Consider the following 19967-nt stretch of genomic DNA (forward strand, 5'->3'; position numbering starts at 1 on the left):
GTCCAAAGGAAAACTTTGTAGTTAATAGAATCTTGTCTCAGTTTATTTCAGGTATATGTGGATGTAGCGTAGTGCAAACCAAAGAGGCCCTGTCTGGACAGACGCTAGGGTCCCATCTGAGGACCTAAAAGGTGTATTTATGCTGTAAAGTTAATGGTCTAAATCTCCTCGGATTAAAAACTGCAAGGTCTTTCTAAAATATTATAAAACTATCAAGGTAAAAACTTTCAGATAAGTACTGTGGAGGGTACAACAACAGTACCTCTGATGTACCAGTCCACCAACAATCTTCTGTAACCCTTCGAGTCTCAATCAGATAGCCGACCTTATTTTCTGAAAGCTGGCCGATAGGAGGTTATTTTACAGCTTGTGTCTGTCTGTCTGTCTGTCTGTCTGTCCACCGGCCTGTTTGTTCGCAGCTTTACAGAAATAACCTCAGATATTTCTGACTTTTTTCTCTGAAAATTTAAATTCCATAAAGTTTTTTTCGACACAGGAATTTTTAAAGGATTCTTCATTATTTGGGTGGAAATGAGCTTCCTGGCAGCGGTCTGCACTCTCAAAGTGCTTTTCTGGTTTATAGCCATAAGCACGATAAATTTGTTTTCTTGGATCATACGGAGGGTAATAAATGGAAAAAGCCTATCATTTCCGACCCCCTCCCCCCTCTTCAGCTCAGTCTGTTTGACCTCCTGTCGCATGCTGCTGATTCCTAGTGCTTGTTTGCCTTCCTGTGTACAAGGGTATGCTGCTGATTCAGTCCCTTTTCGCCTCATTAACTCAGCAATAAGTAACCATACTTCCCAAGGCTCCATGCATCCCTCTGACTGCCTCAGCACTGTCATTGTGATGCCATCTTCACTCACATTAACTGGGCTGGATCCAGAGAGGAACACCAGCAGCAGCTCTGCATATTCAGATCAGCACCAGGGCAGGTCTAAGCTGTCCTCCTCCCACACAGCTGCTTCATCGCCTGGATCTGCTGCTCTCTTATAGAGCGGCTATAAATAGTAACATGCTCTATGTTAATGTGGGACCTCCAGGCAAACGTTCCTGCAACACATATTCATGACAGGACAACACAATAAAATGTGTTAGCGATTCATCCTGCAGCCTGTTGCAGACTCATCACCTTTCAGAAGATCAACAGCTTTACGGCTTAGACCTGTGATCTGGTTAAAAACCGGCTCAGCTACTAGTTAACCTGCTAACTCGGGAAGTTAGCAAGCTTGAATATAACCTCTTGATCTGTGAGTGGTTTCATAAAACAGCTAGAGATGATCTGAGCCTGAAACTTGTGCATCTTCCACATGCATGACGCCCAGCAGGTCCCTTTCAGATATCACAGACATGATCGCCTGCAATAAAACGGGTATAAAACATTTAACATCCGTGTTCATGGCAAAAAACTGAAGCGTAGTGCAAACGTTGTTGTCAAGGAATGATTTTTAGTTTTATCTGTTAAGATATCAGACAGAAGGAATCAATGTTTTACATCAGCCAATCGAGCCACCATGTGGCCATTTTTGTAGTTCTGTTAAAGACAAGAAGCTTTAGAATAAAACTAATTTAACACTGTATAAACTACGACGCTCGGCTGGTTTTTTAATTCCATTTCTGAATCCAAAACAGCAAATAGCACAAAATTGTTCTTGTATAGTCGCATCTAAACTAAAACCTTTATCCAGGCTTCACTTTTTACTCAAATTCTATCAAATCTGGTGCATTTATAGCCGAGGAGTTCCTGCATCTGAGTGGATGGAAATATTAGTCGCAACTTGATCATGTTGGGGGAAAAAAAAAAGAGTAAATTCACATTTTGTCTCTGATTTACTGTATTTTACTCCGGTGGACACACTAGACCACATTTCTGACACTGGAAATCATCTTTTCCTGGAAGTTACACCACAAACATGCCTCCAAACATAATTATTATGGAGCTATTTCTCATTTACTTTGTACATTGTTTTTAGATGTTTTTCCATAAAATGTGTACAAGGTTTAATGATCTTTTTAACCATTCCTCCAGATTCCTGGTTTCTTTGGATTTTAACAACCTGACAAACCATTCAGGTCTGTTTTAATCGAACCGGACGGATTCCTGATTCTTCTCATGTTGTCTGGAGTTGATCTCTTGTTAGTTCCTACTCTGATGATCACAAACTGGTTAACTCATTAAAGATGTCCAGTTAACTAGAACTCTGCTCATTGTCTCAGTGTTTCTACAAGACATCATAAAGATGTCTTCCCATGTCCACTGCTGAGACGTCTTGTCTAAGTAAACTCATGCTGCTGGCAGATCTGAGTCCAGACTGGAAACTGTTTAACAGTCTCTTTGCCACCACCTTGGTTTTTTTCTCAGATTCTTCAGAAGTTTTAATCTTCCACACTAGATCTAATCCTAATCATTTGGAGCCAATCAGTTCATTCCGGGTGTGTTTTTATACTTTCTTAAAGAACCATTTCTTCACCGGATCCTTCAGGGCTTCTCTGTTTTAGTGCAGTGGCAGATGTTCTAAGCTAAATGCACAGCCAGGTCTCCTATCACTCGTAGCTCAGATAAAATGGAACTGCATCAAACTCATACATACCTGCATCACTGCAATCTGGTTAAACAAAGAGATTACCTGAGCCAGCTGTGGCTTTTGTTCCGTGTGACTCCCCGTCCATCGGCGGCCCTGCAGCAACTTGCAGGTAAAAACCCAAAAAGCAGAAAATGAAGCAGGTTTCAGGTTGAGCTGGACGGCATCCTGGAAGGCAGCTCTCCGCTTGACTAACAGCAGTTGGATCGGGCTGATCAGTGACAGCTTTTAACTCATTCTGCTGCTTATTTGACCAGTCCGAGCTGTTTCTATGGTGACCCAGTCCCTCCCCGTCCCTCACCGCATGTCATCCTATTCCTCCACACTTCACCTGTTTTTGTCACCTGTTCATCTGCTGCTTGTTTTGTAAGGAAGGCAGATCCTCTTGAAAACACAAAGTCATACTTCGGTTTGGCTCCACTGAAGAAAAACAATCTAATGTAGGACATTCTTATTTTGATCCAGTCTGAGCAGCGTGTAAAAGCCAGGATGTGGAATCCTGCAGTTTAATCTCATTATGTTTCCTTGTTCCCGAGTCAAGCTGGAAAAATCCAAATAAATTCTTCAAACTGGGGAAGTTAAAATAATTTCAGACATAAAAGCTGTAAATGTGAAGAGCACGAGATCAGATGAAGTTTGAGGAAAGAGGAACAACATTCCTACAGTCAAGTAAAAGGGACTAAAATATGACTTTCCAGTACCCAGCAGGGATCACAGGGATGCACCGACGTTTTAACCATTTAGATACCAGCTACTGATCTGATCAATGATCCGCCAGTGGCAGAAAACGAGAAGAAGAATCATTCTACCTGAGCCGTAACTCTTATATCTAAATGAATCACTAATTCCTGCTTCTTATTGGATCATCCCAGCATTAAAGAGGCCAACGACCTCTCTAGTCACGGTTTAATTAACTGGCTGTAAATCATGGAGACACTGGCAACCGCTGTACTGGTTCTGTCTTCTTCCAGGAATTTTATATTATCCTTTCAAAAATGAAAAAAAAGAAACCAAAACTTTTTCTTTAAAAGGGAAAAATATTGCCTGATAAAGTGGAAGGTCAGTAGAAAGTGTTGGGGTTCAATTTGGAAATAAATGTAGATTTTTTTATTACCAAATAAATAAACTGTTGTCTGATTATTGGATTTTGTGCAAAGAAAGAAAGAAATGATAAAAAGAGAAACATTTAATCCCAGAAAGATTTATGAAGACATAAGTTTGTATCCTGACAGTAAACTCTAATTGTGTAGTTTATTCTTGTGTGTTTTCTTTTGCTTTTAAAAAAAAAAACCCGACGGTCAGATAAGTTCAACGCAGTTTGGACCGTCATCACCGTGTAGGTGGAGCAGAAAGCTGCGTAATGTGGCTTCTCTCAGATGGAAACAAACCCAATCAAAGCTTTTCCAGCTTTTATTGTTGACACTGCTGCCACCTGCTGGTGACCTGGTCGGTACTGGTCAGTACTGGTCAGTACTGGTCGGTACTGGTCCAGGATCTTTAACCAAAAGGACTGCAGTCTTTTACAGACATGTTTAAGCTTCGCAGGACTTCCTGGGAAATGTAAAGTAAACTAATAAAACTTCCTTTTTCTTACTTCCATGCGTTTTATTTTTTATAATATTTTTATTCCCAGTTTCTGCCGGGATGGGGAACGACCATCCTGACACAGAATTAGATGCATTTTTAATTTAAATCGCCGACCAGGGAATAGTTGTACTCATTTTTTACCTCCAGGTGTTTGAACCTGTGACATGGAGTCAAACAATCCTGAATGATTTTATTTGTCATTTTATTGGATATTTTCTGGACATATAAAAATACAATGTTTTTAAAGGATGAGTTAAAAAAAAGGACCAGATATTAGATCAATATAAACACTAAACATATTACACTGATAAATGATGGAAAGTCATTAATTACTAGCCGGTGATCCATCACCATGAGTGTGTTTTTTACCAGGTTAAGGATTTTTATAAAGGCAGATTTTCTTCTGCAATATTTCCACATCTGCAGGGAAACCTGTGTTCATGCCTAAATCCTGCTCAGTCAGGAAGGACTGGTTAGTGAACTACGGTTAGTTCAGCAGCGCTACAATGTTTTCCTTGTTTATGGACTGTTAACAACAACAACAATAAAAAAAAAACAAAACAAGATGATCACCGTAAACGTTTGCTCCATCTCACAACTCGGTGTTTTTACAGAAATCCAGCCTCTTCCCCACTTCCAGACCCATCGTTGTTTGGACATGGAGTTCAGCTTTGCAGACCAAATGTTTGGAGGAAAAACTTGGAAAACCATCTGGAAATGTCCATGTTGATGCCTAACATGTTAACAGACCCAACGGTGGGTCCGCCGCCCCCAGCAGTAGGACCCAGGATCCAAGAACAGCATCACAGAACCAAGGGTGGGACCAGAGATTCAATGGTGCCACAATGGACCCAATGCTGGCCCCACAGAGGCACCGGTGAACCCCCAAACCCAAAGATGGAAGCAGGGACCCCAGCGCGGTACTTTTACACCGACCGATGGAGAAAAACGGGGTTTCCTTTAAGTCAGGAAGTGGAAACAAAGAGTTCTGAATGTGGACCGGCTCACTGAAGTGATTCTAGTTTTATTCTGGTGAGAAGTGAACCAGATCCCATCTAGTGTCCAGGACCGGGGTCCTGGAGGATGGATGGTGAGAAGGAGCCTCACAAGCGTCTCGTTCCATCCTGGTTGAGATGCTGAACCTCAGCTGGTCAGAGTGGGAACTTCATATGGACGTCAGGTCCTGGACCTCCAGCAGCATGGCATCCTGCTCCGTCCTCAGCTGGTCTCTGACGTGGAGACGACTCACCAGTTCCGAGCTCAGGTCTGAGGGACACAAAGACACGTCAAAGACACGTCAACATGGATTTTACAGAAGAAGACTGAAGGCAGTAGCTACCTTGTATGGTCTTGCTGAGGGATGAACAGAGTCCACTTAGGTCCTCCACACTGAAGTTCTGCAGATCCATGAAATCCACGTGTTTCCTCAGAACCTCGGGTTCTCTCCGAGCCGCGGTCTGAAAAGAGGAGTTGCTTCATGAAGACCTTTACATCGGCTAGACCAGGTGCAAAGAAGATCCGGAGACGGGTTACGTCAGAGCCAGAACGACCAAGACCAGAACCAGCTCACACAAGAACGACCAAGACCTGAACCAGATGACACTGGTAACAGTTGAGAGTAGAACCAACCAAAACCAGAACCAGTCAAGATCAGAGCTAGTTCGGAGCCAGTGGAGACCAGAAACAAGCTGAGATCGGAACCGGAGACATTCCCGTCTGTAAATTCAGGGAGACAAAAAACCTGAAACGGCCGTAGCTCCAGGTCCAGGATCCTGACCTGAGACCAGGATCCTGACCTGAGACCGACAGCTTCAAGACCAGGATCCTGACCTGAGACCAGGATCCTGACCTGGAACCATGATCCTGACCTGAGACCGACAGCTCCAGGTCCAGGATCCTGACCTGAAACCAAGATCCTGACCTGGGACCATGATCCTGACCTGAGACCGACAGCTCCAGGTCCATGATCCTGACCTGGGACCACGATCCTGACCTGGGACCAGGATCCTGACCTGAGACCGACAGCTTCAAGACCAGGATCCTGACCTAGGACCAGGATCCTGACCTGGGACCACAATCCTGACCTGGGACCGACAGCTTCAAGACCACGATCCTGACCTAGGACCAGGATCCTGACCTGGGACCACGATCCTGACCTGGGACCGACAGCTTCAAGACCACGATCCTGACCTAGGACCAGGATCCTGACCTGGGACCAGGATCCTGACCTGAGACCGACAGCTTCAAGACCACAATCCTGACCTAGGACCAGGATCCTGACCTGGGACCACGATCCTGACCTGGGACCGACAGCTTCAAGACCACGATCCTGACCTAGGACCAGGATCCTGACCTGGGACCACGATCCTGACCTGGGACCGACAGCTTCAAGACCACGATCCTGACCTAGGACCAGGATCCTGACCTGGGACCACGATCCTGACCTGGGACCGACAGCTTCAAGACCACGATCCTGACCTAGGACCAGGATCCTGACCTGGGACCATGATCCTGACCTGAGACCGACAGCTTCAAGACCACGATCCTGACCTAGGACCAGGATCCTGACCTGGGACCACGATCCTGACCTGGGACCGACAGCTTCAAGACCACGATCCTGACCTAGGACCAGGATCCTGACCTGGGACCAGGATCCTGACCTGAGACCGACAGCTTCAAGACCAGGATCCTGACCTAGGACCAGGATCCTGACCTGGGACCACGATCCTGACCTGGGACCGACAGCTTCAAGACCACGATCCTGACCTAGGACCAGGATCCTGACCTGGGACCAGGATCCTGACCTGGGACCACGATCCTGACCTGGGACCAGGATCCTGACCTGAGACCGACAGCTCCAGGTCCAGTATGGGACCATGATCCTGAACTGGAACCATGATCCTGACCTGAGACCGACAGCTTCAAGACCACGATCCTGACCTAGGACCAGGATCCTGACCTGGGACCAGGATCCTGACCTGGGACCAGGATCCTGACCTGAGACCGACAGCTCCAGGTCCGGTATGGGACCATGATCCTGAACTGGAACCATGATCCTGACCTGAGACCGACAGCTTCAAGACCACGATCCTGACCTAGGACCAGGATCCTGACCTGGGACCAGGATCCTGACCTGGGACCAGGATCCTGAACTGGGACCATGATCCTGAACTGGAACCATGATCCTGACCTGAGACCGACAGCTTCAAGACCACGATCCTGACCTGGGACCAGGATCCTGACCTGGGACCAGGATCCTGACCTGAGACCGACAGCTCCAGGTCCAGTATGGGACCATGATCCTGAACTGGAACCATGATCCTGACCTGGGACCAGGATCCTGACCTGAGACCGACAGCTTCAAGACCAGGATCCTGACCTAGGACCAGGATCCTGACCTGGGACCACGATCCTGACCTGGGACCGACAGCTTCAAGACCACGATCCTGACCTAGGACCAGGATCCTGACCTGGGACCAGGATCCTGACCTAGGACCAGGATCCTGACCTGGGACCAGGATCCTGACCTGGGACCAGGATCCTGACCTGAGACCGACAGCTCCAGGTCCAGTATGGGACCATGATCCTGAACTGGAACCATGATCCTGACCTGAGACCGACAGCTTCAAGACCAGGATCCTGACCTAGGACCAGGATCCTGACCTGGGACCAGGATCCTGACCTGGGACCAGGATCCTGACCTGAGACCAGGATCCTGACCTGAGACCGACAGCTCCAGGTCCAGTATGGGACCAGGATCCTGAACTGGAACCATGATCCTGACCTGAGACCGACAGCTTCAAGACCACGATCCTGACCTAGGACCAGGATCCTGACCTGGGACCAGGATCCTGACCTGGGACCAGGATCCTGACCTGGGACCAGGATCCTGACCTGGGACCAGGATCCTGACCTGGGACCACGATCCTGACCTGGGACCAGGATCCTGACCTGGGACCAGGATCCTGACCTGGAACCACGATCCTGACCTGGGACCAGGATCCTGACCTGGGACCAGGATCCTGACCTGGGACCAGGATCCTGACCTGGGACCAGGATCCTGACCTGGAACCAGGATCCTGACCTGGAACCAGGATCCTGACCTGGGACCACGATCCTGACCTGGAACCAGGATCCTGACCTGGGACCACGATCCTGACCTGGGACCACGATCCTGACCTGGGACCGACAGCTTCAAGACCACGATCCTGACCTAGGACCAGGATCCTGACCTGGGACCAGGATCCTGACCTGAGACCGACAGCTCCAGGTCCAGTATGGGACCATGATCCTGAACTGGAACCATGATCCTGACCTGAGACCGACAGCTTCAAGACCACGATCCTGACCTAGGACCAGGATCCTGACCTGGGACCAGGATCCTGACCTGAGACCAGGATCCTGACCTGAGACCGACAGCTCCAGGTCCAGTATGGGACCATGATCCTGAACTGGAACCATGATCCTGACCTGAGACCGACAGCTTCAAGACCACGATCCTGACCTGGGACCAGGATCCTGACCTGGGACCAGGATCCTGACCTGGGACCAGGATCCTGACCTGGGACCACGATCCTGACCTGGAACCAGGATCCTGACCTGGGACCAGGATCCTGACCTGGGACCAGGATCCTGACCTGGAACCAGGATCCTGACCTGGGACCACGATCCTGACCTGGGACCACGATCCTGACCTGGGACCACGATCCTGACCTGGAACCAGGATCCTGACCTGGAACCAGGATCCTGACCTGGGACCACGATCCTGACCTGGGACCGACAGCTTCAAGACCACGATCCTGACCTAGGACCAGGATCCTGACCTGGGACCAGGATCCTGACCTGAGACCGACAGCTCCAGGTCCAGTATGGGACCATGATCCTGAACTGGAACCATGATCCTGACCTGAGACCGACAGCTTCAAGACCAGGATCCTGACCTAGGACCAGGATCCTGACCTGGAACCAGGATCCTGACCTGGGACCACGATCCTGACCTGGGACCACGATCCTGACCTGGGACCAGGATCCTGACCTGGGACCAGGATCCTGACCTGGAACCAGGATCCTGACCTGGAACCAGGATCCTGACCTGGGACCACGATCCTGACCTGGGACCACGATCCTGACCTGGGACCACGATCCTGACCTAGGACCAGGATCCTGACCTGAGACCACGATCCTGACCTGGGACCAGGATCCTGACCTGAGACCAGGATCCTGACCTGAGACCGACAGCTCCAGGTCCAGTATGGGACCATGATCCTGAACTGGAACCATGATCCTGACCTGAGACCGACAGCTTCAAGACCACGATCCTGACCTAGGACCAGGATCCTGACCTGGGACCACGATCCTGACCTGGGACCAGGATCGTGACCTGAGACCAGGATCCTGACCTGAGACCGACAGCTCCAGGTCCAGTATGGGACCATGATCCTGAACTGGAACCATGATCCTGACCTGAGACCGACAGCTTCAAGACCAGGATCCTGACCTAGGACCAGGATCCTGACCTGGAACCAGGATCCTGACCTGGAACCAGGATCCTGACCTGGGACCACGATCCTGACCTGGGACCACGATCCTGACCTGGGACCAGGATCCTGACCTGGGACCAGGATCCTGACCTGGAACCAGGATCCTGACCTGGAACCAGGATCCTGACCTGGGACCACGATCCTGACCTGGGACCACGATCCTGACCTGGGACCACGATCCTGACCTAGGACCAGGATCCTGACCTGGAACCACGATCCTGACCTGGAACCAGGATCCTGACCTGGAACCAGGATCCTGACCTGGGACCACGATCCTGACCTGGAACCAGGATCCTGACCTGGAACCAGGATCCTGACCTGGGACCACGATCCTGACCTGGGACCACGATCCTGACCTGGGACCACGATCCTGACCTGGAACCAGGATCCTGACCTGGGACCAGGATCCTGACCTGGGACCAGGATCCTGACCTGGAACCAGGATCCTGACCTGGGACCACGATCCTGACCTGGGACCACGATCCTAACCTGGGACCAGGATCCTGAGATGAAATCAGGGTTTTCAAACCCTGGATCCAGAACATCTCTGATGTGTGTGGAACCAGCTGTAAACTGGATCTGGAACTGGAGGACTGAAAGTGTGGTCTTACCACAGCTTTGTGTTCTGGTCTCAGCCGGTCTCGGAGACTCCTCAGAGCGTTCCTGAAGCCTCTGGGTTTTGGAACTTCGGCCGTGGCAGGAAACTGCTGGTTCTTCTGGACGAATGTTTTCTGCCAGTGAAGAGAAGAAGGAAGTCACTTTCATCTTCTTCCTCCCAGTTCAGCCGTCTCCCACCTGCAGCGTTGTTACCTGGGAGTTACTGCTCTCTCCCTTCTTCTCCTCCTCCTCCTCTTCCTCACTTTCACTGTTGTTAATGAAGCAGAGCTGGAGATTCATCTGAGTCTGGATGCTGGAAAACAAACAAGACGTGACTGAATCCAGGCGGGAAAACGTTTCCACCACTTCAGATTAACAGTGAGCATTTTCCCGTTAGAGCCGCTTAGCTATTCACGATGACGTTTCACCGGGGGGGGGGGGGGGGGGGGGGGGCTCTTTTCTGAACACTAACAATAAAACCTCCAGTTACAGATTCAACAAATTCCTGGTTTCTTTCTAACCTGGGATCAGAGTTTGTTGCTGGTTCCAACTGTAAACTCATCAGACCAGAGTCACCTCTGCAACACGTCCTGAGTAAAATGTTCAATCAACACTGAGGAACATTGTCCCAGATAGCACTGTTGGGCCAAATCTGGGCTACTTTCAGCACTTATGGCTCAGTTGTAGTATGGAGGATGTGTTGGCCAGAGATAGTCCACATAGAAGAAGTCAGTCCAGGATCCTATCAATTAGGTCTGGGCAATTAATCGGATTTTTATCTCAACTACGATCTGGGTTTTCATCGATCATAAAAATAAAAGGGTGTGATTATTTTTCTCTCTGCAGTTTCCTCTCCTGCTGTCTCCAGCTGCTAATCGAGCGTCTCTGGCGTTGCAGCGCTGTGCTGTAAACTCCTCCCACAGCCGCTTTGCTTTCATTCAGACACTGTTGCCAACTTGGAGACTTTCTCGCTAAATCTGGAGACTTTTTTTGTTAAAAGCGACAAATCTAGCGACTTTTACTGGAGTTATTAGAGACTTTTCTGGTGTTTTGGCGACTGACTGGAAGGCACATATTGTTCTGCAGTTACTGTAAGGAAGGAGCAGCGGGAGCCTCTCCCGTCCTAAAGCACTCCCAGGCGGCCAGTCTCAGTCGGCTCCGGCTGCAGGTCAATGTAGAATAACTGCAGTAGGTTGTGGAAGTTCACCTAAACATAGTTTATACCATTGTCAGTGACAACTGGCTGCGTTATTTTCGTATACATAATTAGGCGAGTTAAACACTGTAATATCCCTCCGTTATGGGGCGTTACCATAGCAACGCGTTAACCAGCTGGTTCAGATCAGCCGCCTTATAACAGGTGAACGAGAGAAACGCGCTGCAGCCTGACAGCGGTTGTTTGGTATAAAACGTACATCCAGGCCAACGTAAAATAGTTCCTATAAAAGCAGTAAAAGCGGATTAAACAACTCTGAACCGTGCATTAGACAGTTATAATGTACGACACGGAGTCCAGAACACCACGACGCGCAGCGTTGTTTAAAAATACTGGATAATCGTGTTAAATAATTGAGATCTTAATTTCAGTCAAAATAATCGTGATTATAACTTTTGTCATAATCGAGCAGCCCTACTATCAATGTCAATTTTAGTACATCTACACAACCAAAGCTTCCAAAATGCTTTACAAAAACCAATAAAGTATAAAAACACAGCAACAACGTGAAGGTATAACAGAAAACTGCAGTCAGCTGAAGAAAAACAGACCCAGAGCATGATGTTTCCACCCCCATGCTTCACAGCAGGAATGCAACATTCTTTCTCTTCCAGGTTGAGTTTTTACCAAAACGTTCTATTTAGGCTTTCATCTGCCCATACGACATTCTCCCAGTCCTCTTCTGGATCATCCAAAGGCTCTCTGGCAGACTTCAGAAAACTCCTGGACATTTATGGGCCTAAGCAGGGGAACAGGTCTGGTACTGCAGGATTTGTTACTTTGTTCCCAGCGCTCTGCAGGTCTACTGGGTTCCCCCTGTATGTTCTGGTTTTTTCTCATAGTTTGCGTGATGATTTTGACCCCAGAGGATGCGACCCTGCCTGAAGCCCCAGATGGGGGGAGATTATCAGTGGTCTTGTTTGTCTTCCATTGCTTCTACAGTTGATTTCTTCACACCTAGCTGCTCACCTCCCTAATCCGTCTTCCCAGCCTGGTGCAGGTCTACCACTTTGTTTCTGGGGTCCTTTCACAGCTCTTTGGCCACTGTGGAGTTTGGAGTCTGACTGTTGGAGGTTGTGGACTGGTGTCTTTTATACTGGTGACGACCAGTTCAAACAGGAGCCATAAATCCAGCTAACAAGTGGAGAAGTTGCAGGTCTCTGAATTCTTGCTTGTTTGTAGGCGACCAAAGATTTATTTTAATGAGGATTTTACCAAATATTTCCTTAAAAATCCAACAATGTGATTTCCTGGACCCCCCTCCAGGTCTTTCTCAGTTTGTCCTGAGAGGTCCTGGTGTTAACTTTATAAAAACATGAATCTGGAATAAAAAAAAAGTTGATGTTTAAAAGCAACGACCAAGTTTCAGAGTGAGGAGACAAACAGCGTGACGTCTACATGTGGTGAGTTCCAGCTTTGGGTGTGTACCGGGATGTGAGTGCCAGGACGTGACTGTTGCAGGCATCATTGCCATCCTCCCAGCTGTCCGTTCTCCTCCCTCGCTCCTCCGGCCTGATAGCCATGTTTCTGCTCCTCTCGTCGGGAGGTCCACCCTGAAAAGCAGAACATCTCTGTATTGAAGCAAGCAGTCTGTGTCCTAATGCAGAGCTGAGGAGAAAATATTTCCTCGGCCAATAGTCTTAATCTGAACTGGGTTTTTATCCAAACTCAACCTATTGAAAACATAAACATACAGAAAAATCAACATTCAGACTGATAATAATCTCGGCTGTATTTGGTTGTATAATATTAAACTACAGGAGATTCAATAGAAAACACTGAGTAAGTCTTTCTAAGGTCTACAACACCAACAGCTGTGTTTACTGGTCCATAGAAGTTGACATTAATCTCCTACTTTCCATTCTCAGTTTCTATTTCTTGTGTTCTTTGAAATCATTTTGCAGCTTTGAGGTCTGAACAGAGACAGGAAGTCTGAAATGTTTGTGTGAAAGCAGCAGCAGCATCTCCTGTTGCTGGAGAGGACAATAACACACCAACACAGAGAGAATAGTTTCATCAGGTAGGTAAAAGCGAGAGGAGAGGAGAGGAGATGAGACAGAAATAGTATAATGGTCACTAGAAGCCCACTGTGGGCCTTTTCAGCACATCAGCAGTTTGTTCACTCAGTGTTCAGTAAGTAGCAGCCGGAAAGCGCCTGATAGGAACTTAAAGTCGTGATACCAATCATTTCCAACCGTTTTTCAAGCAGTAGAAACATTTATTATCTATTAACTACCAACCAATGTGCAACCACCTGGACGGTAGGGCTGGGCGATATGACGATACATCGCTTGGATGAGAGAAAATGTCGATCATTTCATATGAGGCTCTATTGTTTACACCACGATAAGCTGCTTTACTGCAGGATTTTACGTCAAGATGTGCTTTACGGCATGCAGGCTGCAAGAAATAAACAAACATGGAGGAAGACGGTAGCAGACGTGTTTCAGAGGATAATTCACTAAAAGATGAGCAGCCGACCCAAACTGATGAGCTTGTTCAGAAAAGAGAGAAATTTCTGTCGCATGGATGCAGTTTGGATAGAAAAAGACCAACGTGGAAACGACAAGAGACGAGTTCACAGTCCCAATAACGGACTCTTCACCTGCGTAAGAATCAGGATAAAGAATAAAGTCAACCAGCAAAAGCAGCAAAAGCTGCAAAAGCTGCATCAAGTGGAGGCGAAAGGTCAAAATAAACTCCAGACCAAACGCTGCAGCAGGTTTTTACCACTGAAACTTCATACGGCCATAGTTCCCCCAGATGGAAGGACATCACTGCTGCCGTTGCCAAGGCAACGTCTGACACATCACTGATGCCTGACACAACATTACACAGTTTTATATCATTATGGGGATATTAAATGAGCGATATCGGGATGGGAGATTTCAGTCGTATCGTTCGGCCATAACAACAATAATCCCGCACAGACGTCCACATCAACTAGAGCTCACAAAGTTCTGGACTGGACCGGCCCAGAACCAGATCAGTACCAGAACAGTAGATCTGTGGTCTGAGAACCAGACGAGTCCTCAGTCTGGTTGTGCTGCATTTCATCAGACATGCAACGAATACACTCCTAAAGTCAGATATCTGACTCGGAAAGTCTGGGAAAACCCACTGGCTTATTCCAGATCTGACTTCCAACCGGAGTCGGATCTGGAACGCACCAGTAGTTCAAGTCTCTGGGCTCTGAACTGGATCCAGTCTGGATCCGGCACGTCTGATCTCTGACCTTTGCCTTCTTTTCCTCTTCCTGCTTCTCCAGTTCAGCGATGCGCAGGCTCAGAGCCTCCCAGTGCATGATGGGAAGTCCCAGGTTGTCATGCTCGAAGCCTTCCTGCCAGACCGCCCCGTCAGAACCTTCATTCTCCTCTTCGACGTCAGCCTCCTCATCGTCACTCCTCCTGTTATCCTCAGCCTCATTGCTCTCCTTCTCCTCCCCCTGCTGCCTCCGTCGCTCCTTCTCTCCCTCCATCTGTAACACACACACACACACACACACGTTGGTTAATATTCACCAGATTATCCACCGTTAACTCACCGACCTGCTAGTTATTCACCATAAATAATAATAATAATAACAATAATAATAATAATATTGCTTCACAAACAATACATAAAAACAGGGAGAATGCTCAGTTACCACACACACACACACACACACACACACACACACACACACACACACACACACACACACTAGGGGTGGGAAAATCAAATCAAAAAATCAAAAATCAGGATTTTTTTGTTTTCATTCTACAAAAATCAGCAATATCAAAGAATTGTGAGAATCTTAGTTTAAATCAAATCACCACCAAAACATCGGAATCGAATCGGGACAAAAGCGTATTGTCACAGCCGTAACACTTGATTTGTATGTTGTGTGACTTTTCTCAGGGTTTGTTTGAACCAAAATGATTCAAAGACACGTCTAACCTACACATAAATCTGTAAAAAAGGTTTTTAATAAAAGTAAGTAACCTTCTGCCGGCAGAACGCCGGCTGGCAGCGTGCATCACGGTGTGCTGGAAGCAGCTGCAGAGCATCACCGTATGCTACACACTGAATCTTGTTTCACAAGGGAAACGGAGAAAACCAAATATTTCCTATCATCTCTAGAGGGTACAACCATGACGGTACTTTTCTTGGCTTTTTATTCAGGTTTGCATTGGGTCCCAGACTGAGATCAGACCAGAGTCGTACTGGTAAAACGCAGTGTCTTCCCCATAACACAACCAGTGGCCTCTTCCGGGAAGTCCAAACTCTCGGCATGTTAACCCTGAGTTGGGAAAAACCATGTCTTACCCAGTCCTTTACCAGTAACTATGAAGAAGACCTCACTGGCAGGTCAAGAAGCTCTGAGTTTCAACCCGTCTCCTCCCTCCTGAAGCCCGTCAGACATGTTTGTTTGTATCAGCACCACTCCTGAGATTTACAAGCTGAATTAATGCACAATTATTTATGAATGTAATTTCTGGGTTCGTTTTGCAGTTACTCTGCTCCTCTGGTCGAAGATGTCCGACATGACGCGCAGCGTAAAGGAGAGGATGCCTCAGGAAGGTTTGTACTTGTTGAAAAACTTGTGTAAATGAAACTTTTCTTCACAACATCGGTCACGTAGAACATTTGAGAAGGACAACAGTATCTGAATTCATCAGGAAGGTCCTCACACATCTTCTGAAATCATCATACTGTGGGTCTCTCTACATCCCAGCAGTATTTGTCTCCTCACCCTCCTCTTCCTCCTCCCGCAATGTAGGACATCATTCTGCTTTATACTTTAAATAACCAAATGTGGCAAAATCTGAGTAATAACTACTATATAAGGCTGATATATGTTTATGTTAAATCAGTTTACTACATGACAGAACATGTAATGGGTTAAAATAGCATTTGTTGGAGTTAACGTATTGATGTATAAATAACCAGAGAATATTTTATTTATCAACCAGCGTGGAATAAATATAGATGATGTCCGATAATGATCCAGAACAATACACAACCTTACTAAAAGATTTCAACTTAACTGTCAGTTTCTTACATGTACATTTTTCCCCGGTTGGACTTAATCATAATGAAAAGATTTTAACTTTACCCACGTTACACTTTTAATCAAGTTAAGATTTGATCAGGGAACAAGTGGATTCAAACTTTCACATCGACTCAGGCAGCAGTTTTACTAAATACCTCTTTGTATTGTCTTTATTTTAAATAAAAACTTTTTCAACTGAGTAAAATAAGAAGCTTTTTGTCTGTGGTTACCATGGTCAATCCAGGTGTCATAGATGACAACCCATCATCTACGATACCTGGACTCACTCAATCAGCTTCTAGTTTGCTTTGGTTCTGAACTCTGGGTAAAGATAATCAGGTGGATGGAACCAACCAACTAAATGTAGAAGATCTGGGTAAAATAGGAAGCTTTTTGTCTGTGGTTGCCATGGTGAATCCAGGTATCATAGCTGCAAGGCCGGATTATCCAATGGGCATTACACAATTTTCACAATGTTGCAGTGGGGAAGGGGGTCTCTGGAACACTGGGCCCAGGGGCCTGAGCACTTTTAATCCGGCCCTGCATAGATGATGGGTTTTGTTTTGGTTCTGAACTCTGGGTAAAGATAGTCAGGGTGGACGGAACCAACTAAATGTAGAAGATCTGGAAGCAGAAGCTTAGAATAAAAGGAATAATAAGTTAAGTCCGAGTTTCTGTTTGTTGAAGCTCCTCTTTGGAACAGAAACCAGTTCCACTTTCATCTGGCAGAAAAGACAAGTCATCAGCATAAACATTAAAAAAGAAAAGAGGAAGAATTCCGCCCTGCTTGACGTTGTCACAATGAAATGAGCTGTAGCGGAGATGCCCCGTTGTATATCAGCTGGTGCACAAAATGCCGAATCCGGACTAAACAGGCTGGAAACCCCTCTTTAGCTCGGCTTCTGTGATGACTGACTATCAGATGCCACAGAGGCATTTATGAAGTACAAAAACTAGTCTACCTGATAGTTATCCACAACTAACCCACCGAAGTATAACTTATTCACCGTAAACTAGTCTACCTGATAGTTAACTTGCCTACCTGCTAGATATCCGCACAGTTAACTGACTGCCCTGCTAGTTATCCTTCGTTAACTCACCACACTGAGCTGCTAGTTATCCGGTTAACTCACCACACTGAGCTGCTAGTTATCGGTTATTTCACCACACTGAGCTGCTAGTTATCCGGTTAACTCACCACACAGAGCTGCTAGTTATCCGATTAACTCACCACACGGAGCTGCTAGTTATCCGGTTAACTCACCACACGGAGCTGCTAGTTATCCGGTTAACTCACCACATGGAGCTGCTAGTTATCCGGTTAACTCACCACGCTGAAATACAAGTTGTCCGGAGTTAACTAAACTCCAGTCGCTGGTGGTGAAGTCAGGATTTTTGCCACATCGTCAGCTCGTCCCGTGGCTCCTGCTGCTCATTTCTGGCTCCGATTTCCAGTCCAGTTTTCCTTAAGTTTCCCAGCAGCCTTCCTTAACTTTTCCAACCCAGTTTTCCTTAAGTTTCCCAGCAGCCTTCCTTAACTTTTCCAACCCAGTTTTCCTTAAGTTTCCCAGCAGCCTTCCTTAACTTTTCCAACCCAGTTTTCCTTAAGTTTCCCAGCAGCTTTCCTTAACTTTTCCAACCCAGTTTTCCTTAAGTTTCCCAGCAGCCTTCCTTAACTTTTCCAACCCAGTTTTCCTTAAGTTTCCCAGCAGCTTTCCTTAACTTTTCCAACCCAGTTTTCCTTAAGTTTCCCAGCAGCTTTCCCTCCTCTCCAGGTTACTCAGCGGAGCAGCTGGAAGTTCGGTCCACATGCAGCCCTCCTCGGTCGGAACCGTCCACTCATCGTCTTTGTTTTCCGTGTTTTTCCACAGCCAGGTTTCCACCCCTGTCGGTCCACGCATACGGGGGAAAAAGGGGGAACCAAATCACAGTTAAGGAATGTCTTGGAGGGAACTTTGCGACCGCAAGCTGACGAACTCCACAGCTGAACTTCCTGTTGGAATCTTCAAAATAAAAGTCCAGATGTTGTGGTCCAGCAAAGATCTGGACCGTCTGGATCGGATCAGTTGATAAGTTTTTGATCATACTTAACCCTTTATAAGGTACTCAATGAAATACCTTGAAATTAGAAATTTAAAACCTAAAATTGTCCTTCTGGTATGGTACTAAGACCATTCTGTTGTTACATTAACAAAAATAAAAAGCTTAATGTTGAATATGAAGTGATCAAAAATAGTCACTTGCCCCTTCTGAAACTTTGTGGAGCCTGAGCTCTGGAGCAGTCAGAAAAGTTGTCGTAAAAATCTACCATTGGTTCTGTAGCTAATGTTTACTATTAAAAAATCCGTCCTGCCGCGATGCTTTCCATCTTCCACATCAACCAGAACAGTGGCTTCCATAAAATTCAGTCCTGAGAAGACTTGCTTCCCTCAGCACCTCTCTCTGCAAGGGAATGAAACATTTTCCGGGTCGTCTTGGGGGCTCTCTATGAGGAAAACTTTATTTTTTTGCAGGAGATACACAAAACATATTTTACTGAGATATTGAGATATTTATTTTTAACAAGTTCAATGAACTATTTATTTAGGTGAATCCAGATGTATTTCATAGGATTATAATTCTGGTTTGTGGGTGACTCAATCAGTGGCCCCTGCGTGGTCCTCGAACCTTCTCTGATACATAGTTTTTAATTCATTTTCATATTTCTATTGTCCTAACCAGGGCAGGATTAAAAGTGCACAGGTCCCTAGGCCCAGAATGTTCCAGGGGCCCCTTCCCCATCGCAACATTGTGAAAATTGTGAATGATACACTATAAAAGGACATTTCTAACATCTCTCAGCCAGTGGTACCATTAGCAATACACTAAACACTGTGGTGTAACTACCTGCCTTCTATGTACATTGTGTTTCATGTCCAAACTGCTGGTGTATGACCTACTTGGGCCCCAAGTGGACGTGGGCCCCTGGGCCTATGCCCATAATGCCTATTGGATAGTCCAGTCTTGGCCCCAACAACGCCCACCCATGCATTACTTAATATTTAGTCTTTTTGCATATCTTATTCACAGGGACCACTGATTTAGTTGCAATTCTAATTTCTTAATTATGGCCCCTTTTCTGTGATATTCTTATTTTTATGTTTTTACCACAGGGAGGTGTGTTTCCTTTTATTCTTGCTCTGGTTGTGTATAATGACAATAAGGCATTCTATTCTATTCTATTCTATTCTATTCTATTCTATTCTATTCTATTCTATTCTATTCTATATTGTGAGGAACCAAGCTGGCAAAGGAAGAGGAACACGAGTGGCTTTAACAAGAAACAGGTTTTATTTGCCCCAAATAACATTTTAACAAAAAGAATAAGGCCTTTAAAAGATGTCACCTTAACAGCACCTAAATAAAAGTCC

General features: G+C 46.5%; 1 protein-coding gene across 1 annotated transcript; it reads right to left on the reverse strand.

The window, feature by feature from the left end:
* Nucleotides 1-4382: 4382 nt before the first annotated feature.
* Nucleotides 4383-18386, reverse strand: LOC306768926 (schwannomin-interacting protein 1). Its single transcript, XM_079257405.1, has 7 exons — nucleotides 17888-18386; nucleotides 14758-15000; nucleotides 12951-13075; nucleotides 10520-10619; nucleotides 10321-10440; nucleotides 5509-5626; nucleotides 4383-5435 (listed from the first exon to the last, which is right to left on the reverse strand). Exons 2-7 carry the CDS (start codon nucleotides 14998-15000, stop codon nucleotides 5335-5337), a joined length of 807 nt encoding a protein of 268 aa, XP_079113531.1. The 5' UTR covers nucleotides 17888-18386; the 3' UTR covers nucleotides 4383-5334.
* Between the last annotated feature and the right edge of the window lie 1581 nt (nucleotides 18387-19967).

The sequence above is a fragment of the Telmatherina bonti genome (assembly GCF_933228915.1).
Source record: "Telmatherina bonti genome assembly, chromosome: 18".
Lineage (NCBI taxonomy): Eukaryota > Metazoa > Chordata > Actinopteri > Atheriniformes > Telmatherinidae > Telmatherina > Telmatherina bonti.

Excerpts from the sequence above, each read along its gene's own strand:
- LOC306768926 (XM_079257405.1), bottom strand. The coding sequence starts at position 15,000 with ATGGAGGGAGAGAAGGAGCGACGGAGGCAGCAGGGGGAGGAGAAGGAG. Across the intron at positions 13,076-14,757 it reads AAGAGGAAAAGAAGGCAAAG|GGTGGACCTCCCGACGAGAG; the intron begins GTCAGAGATCAG and ends TCTGCTTTTCAG. Across the intron at positions 10,441-10,519 it reads GAGAGAGCAGTAACTCCCAG|AAAACATTCGTCCAGAAGAA; the intron begins GTAACAACGCTG and ends CTTCACTGGCAG.